Source organism: Lolium rigidum, chromosome 5 (assembly GCF_022539505.1).
Source record: "Lolium rigidum isolate FL_2022 chromosome 5, APGP_CSIRO_Lrig_0.1, whole genome shotgun sequence".
In the NCBI taxonomy this organism is placed as follows: domain Eukaryota; kingdom Viridiplantae; phylum Streptophyta; class Magnoliopsida; order Poales; family Poaceae; genus Lolium; species Lolium rigidum.
In genome coordinates, this window is record NC_061512.1 from 251137604 (window position 1) to 251141737 (window position 4134).

General features: G+C 49.0%; 1 protein-coding gene across 1 annotated transcript; it reads left to right on the top strand.

The window, feature by feature from the left end:
• Window positions 1-1532: 1532 nt before the first annotated feature.
• LOC124657445 (transcription factor PCF2-like) lies at window positions 1533-2663 on the top strand. The gene has a single exon (XM_047195999.1). It carries the CDS (start codon window positions 1533-1535, stop codon window positions 2496-2498), a length of 966 nt encoding a protein of 321 aa, XP_047051955.1. The 3' UTR covers window positions 2499-2663.
• The last annotated feature ends 1471 nt before the right edge of the window (window positions 2664-4134 follow it).

Genomic DNA, 4134 nt, shown 5'->3' on the forward strand with positions numbered 1-4134 from the left:
CTGATAATTTGGTTTGGTGTTTGGTGTTTGGTTTTTTAAACCGATTTAACCAAAGCATGACAAAAACAAATTAGGACGTACGATGGCATGCACGAGCTAGTCAGTCGCCAAGTCACCATGACGAGAAGCTACCTCCACATATAATGCACTGTTGAGAACACATACACCACTTCTTATGCACCGAAATTGCGCGCTCTCGGTTAGTTTGGTTTCGATGTATTCAATTTTGGTTTCGGTTAGTTCGGTTTCAGTGTTCGATTTTTAGCCCACCCGTATGTGTAGGTACTACAGACCATGGTGTTCAACAATTCTCGTTACGAACAACTTTTTTTATCTTGCCTACATCTAGTGTCGTGGCCGAAAGTAACAAAACTAGCCACACCAATTCACTTGCGGGTGCTTTTTTGGGTACTTCTTTTTACAGTTTCTTTTGTTTTTTCTTGCTGCATCTTGCAATTGAAGTTGTAAACGGTCCAGCCTAGGAAAAATTGACAATATTTAGGCTGAAAGATGCTGCACAGAAAACCTAATTTGCTAAATAGTTCGGTAGAACAAAGGCCTCCTCACTCATTACTCCAATGCCTCTGTGCCAACACGAAGGAACTAGGTTGTTTTCTCTCGCTCCCGTGTCAGCGTTGCACATAGGATTCCCATGTCGCGAACACAATCTTTACTTCTCACACTACCCCGCAAGCGGGCCGGGTTTGACTATCTAACAGAGCTGCAAATGAATAGTATGCGTTGGTTTGAGCATAAAGAATATAACTTGAAATCGTCACACACCGCCTACATCTAGTGTCGTGGCCGAAAGTAACGAAACTAGCCACACCAAGGTTTCATAGGTAAGTTTTTTTTTTGACACTTGTACCGTAGGGGAAGCCCCTACGGTGTAATTTTATATATAATAAAAGGATATGTACAAAGTTACAACATGCCTATACACAAGGCAAAGAGTTCAGGGAGGGAAGAAGCTCCTAAAAAAGATTAACATTACAAGAAGATAGAAGTAATCCAATCAACTAGAGGTTGGATTTTCACTTGTTTAACTTTGTATCTATGAAGCAGCAGATCACTATGGAAACACACCTTCCATCTAGCAAAGGAGGATGGAATATAGTTGAACGCTAGATCATTACGAATTTTCCAGATATTCCATGCAGCACAAGCAGTTTCATAGTAAGTCATATCGTTGCCAACGAAAACTTCATTCTTCAGTTGCCTTGTGTATACCTTGTGTTGGACAGTTTTCTATGAGAAAATGAAAAACGTGAGCTAAAAAAACAGAAAAGAAAAACATGGTAAACCCACGTAGTTTTGGTGGTGGGCCGAATCCTTGAGTCCCCACCAAGGATAGCAGGCCCCATAACTCGGCGGAGCGGTGGCCCCAAAACCCTATCCGCTGGACCCACCGCCCAGCGATAAACTCTGAGCCGAAGAACTCGCCGAGGATGCCAACAGCCGCCGCCGCCACCGCCGCCAATCCGTAAACCACGCCACGCCAGAACCACAACTCCCCCCAAATCCCATCTCCCATGGAAGGCAATGGCGACCAGCACACGGACGGGCACTACCACGCCGCCAACGCCGCGCTGGCCATAGCAATGGTCCCGGCGGCCGCCGCGCACGGGTCCGTCGTGCCGAAGCCGGAGCAGGCGCCGGGGGAATTCGGGCTCGCCGTCGCGGTCCCGCCGCGGAGCCGCGACCGGCACACCAAGGTGGAGGGCCGCGGGCGGCGCATCCGCATGGCGGGGCCCTGCGCGGCGCGGGTCGCCCGGCTCACGGCCGAGCTGGGCCACAAGTCCGACGGCGAGACCATCCGCTGGCTGCTCCAGCAGTCGGAGCCGGCCATCGTCGCCGCCACGGGCACCGGGACGGTGCCCGCGATCGCCACCACCGTCGACGGCGTGCTCCGCATCCCCACCGAGTCTGCCGGCGCCGGCGCCGACCCGGCCCCCAAGCGGCGCCGCAAGCTCCAGCCCACGCGCGCGGGGGCCGGCGCGCCGCCGCCGCTCCTTCCGGCGCCGCCCGCGGCCTTCTACCCCGTCGCCGCCGACCCCCTCCTGCAAGGCAACGGCGGCGGCGGCGGCGCGATTTCGGTCTCCAGCGGCCTCGCCCCCGTCTCCGCAACGTCCGCAGGCGGCCCCATCCCGTTCTACGCCATACCGTCTCCAGCCTCCGGCGACGGCAAGCAGCAGATGATGCCAGCAGTGTGGATGTTCCCGCAGCAGCCCGCCGCCGCCGCGGGCGCGGCCAACCAGCCGACCCACTACTTTGCCCTCCAAACCACCCCTGAGCTCATGAGCTTCCCCGGCGGACAGGCCATGAGCTTCGCAAACTACCAGCCCCAGTCGTGCTACAGCCCGGTGCAGTTTGGCGCCGGAGGGGAGCCACAGGACCAGCAACCCGGTGGCCAGGAAGAGAGCGCCGGCGACCAGAACCAGGGGTTTGAGGGCGAGTACGACGGCGAGGGCCTGACGGACTCCAGCTCCGAAGAGTAGCGCTAGCGTAGCAGGCAACACGCTACGCTGCAGAGTCCAAACAAGTGTTAGAACAAACTCGAACCCAAGACTAGCTAGCTAGGTTTAAGCTTTTTGCCAATGTGATTTTCTTCTTCTTCTTTCTTGTGCAAAAATCTCATATATGATGGTGTGGTAACAACTAAACAACTACTCTAGTCAATTTCGTCGTGGTGATTTCAGTCTCATGGTCAACTGGTTGCAGACAAGTATGGAATGTCGGCAGCAAATATACATGTCCCAAAGTTTTGATTCTCTGCCAGTATAGTACACTATTCTGTCATTCTCTGCGCTCCGTATTCTTTTTGTGATTGTTGTAGACTTGTATAAAGTTTCCTACTTTGGCTGCTTCATATATAGGGTAGTTTTTGCCGACTTCTGTAACCTCAAGCCTAGAACGACCTTGACTTGACCTTAGCACAAAGTCAAAGTCAGTCAGTTCTCTTCTCTCTCAACATCACTACATCAGCAAAAAATATTATATGGAAAAAACAAGTCTAGAAATTCAGCATGGAGCATGTGTGCATATGCTCCCGCCTAAAAACAACTGCCATTCTAAATGTCAAAAAATCTGAAAATTTCAACACATTCTATAAGGAGCCAGAAGATCATCCTCGTATGATGTTTCAATTTAGTTACTCCGTTCGGACCTAACTCCTTGTTGCAATTTTAGGTAAAATATAGGCTAAAATGTGTTTGAATTGATGGGACTTGGGACAAGTGTTGAGGAGGTGTAATACACATTATTATACACCCTATGATTCGTATTACTTGTCAATAGTATGGATGTACCTAAAACTAAAATATGTCTAGATACATCTATATTAGTGACAACTAATATGGATCGGCGGGAGTAGTACTAGACGTTATACCTCAAACCAAAAGATTGACCAACCTTCGCTTATAGAATACTTTGCCTAGGGCCTCGTAAGCTAGGGCTGCAATGGGCTCGGGCTGCAAAGGAGTATGATTTAGGATATGATCATTGTGGGTGTGAGGTCACATTTCACACATCAATTCATTTGTTACTAGTTACTATACTGACATTACAAACCTAACACAAAAATTTCACATTTGTTAACTCGAGTATGATTTGTGTTCCATTTGTTTTCCTCTCTTGTTCTTGACATTTCTAACAAATTTATTGGGTTGAATCTAGAGAATTCATAGTTCTTAAACAGGGGTTCATCTAGGGAATTATAGGTTTTCCCTCCGGTCCGATCAATTGCATGAGGCGAGGAGTAAAAATAACCACGTGGGATGGAGAAAGTTCCAATGACATATAATCTTCCATTTGATTATGTAAAGACTAAGGTTAAGATGTCAAAATCAGGCAAACAGCCAATACCAATTTTGAGCGGGGGTTGGGTATGGAGGTGCGGGACGGAAAGCGAGCGATCGAATGCAAACCGATAAGGAGGGGTCAAGCTTTGTATCTAGGAAGGGGTTGTGGTAGCACGATTGAATATTTAGGGCCATCCAATTCAAATAGAAATATTTGTAGTCTTAGATGCTAACTTCAAATTCTAGCCTATGATATCTACCTGACCTGTCGGTGGGTTTACCGGCTTGAAAATAGGACAACATTGAGTGTACATGGTCATAATATGGGCCTTCT

Excerpts from the sequence above, each read along its gene's own strand:
- LOC124657445 (XM_047195999.1), top strand. The coding sequence starts at position 1,533 with ATGGAAGGCAATGGCGACCAGCACACGGACGGGCACTACCACGCCGCC.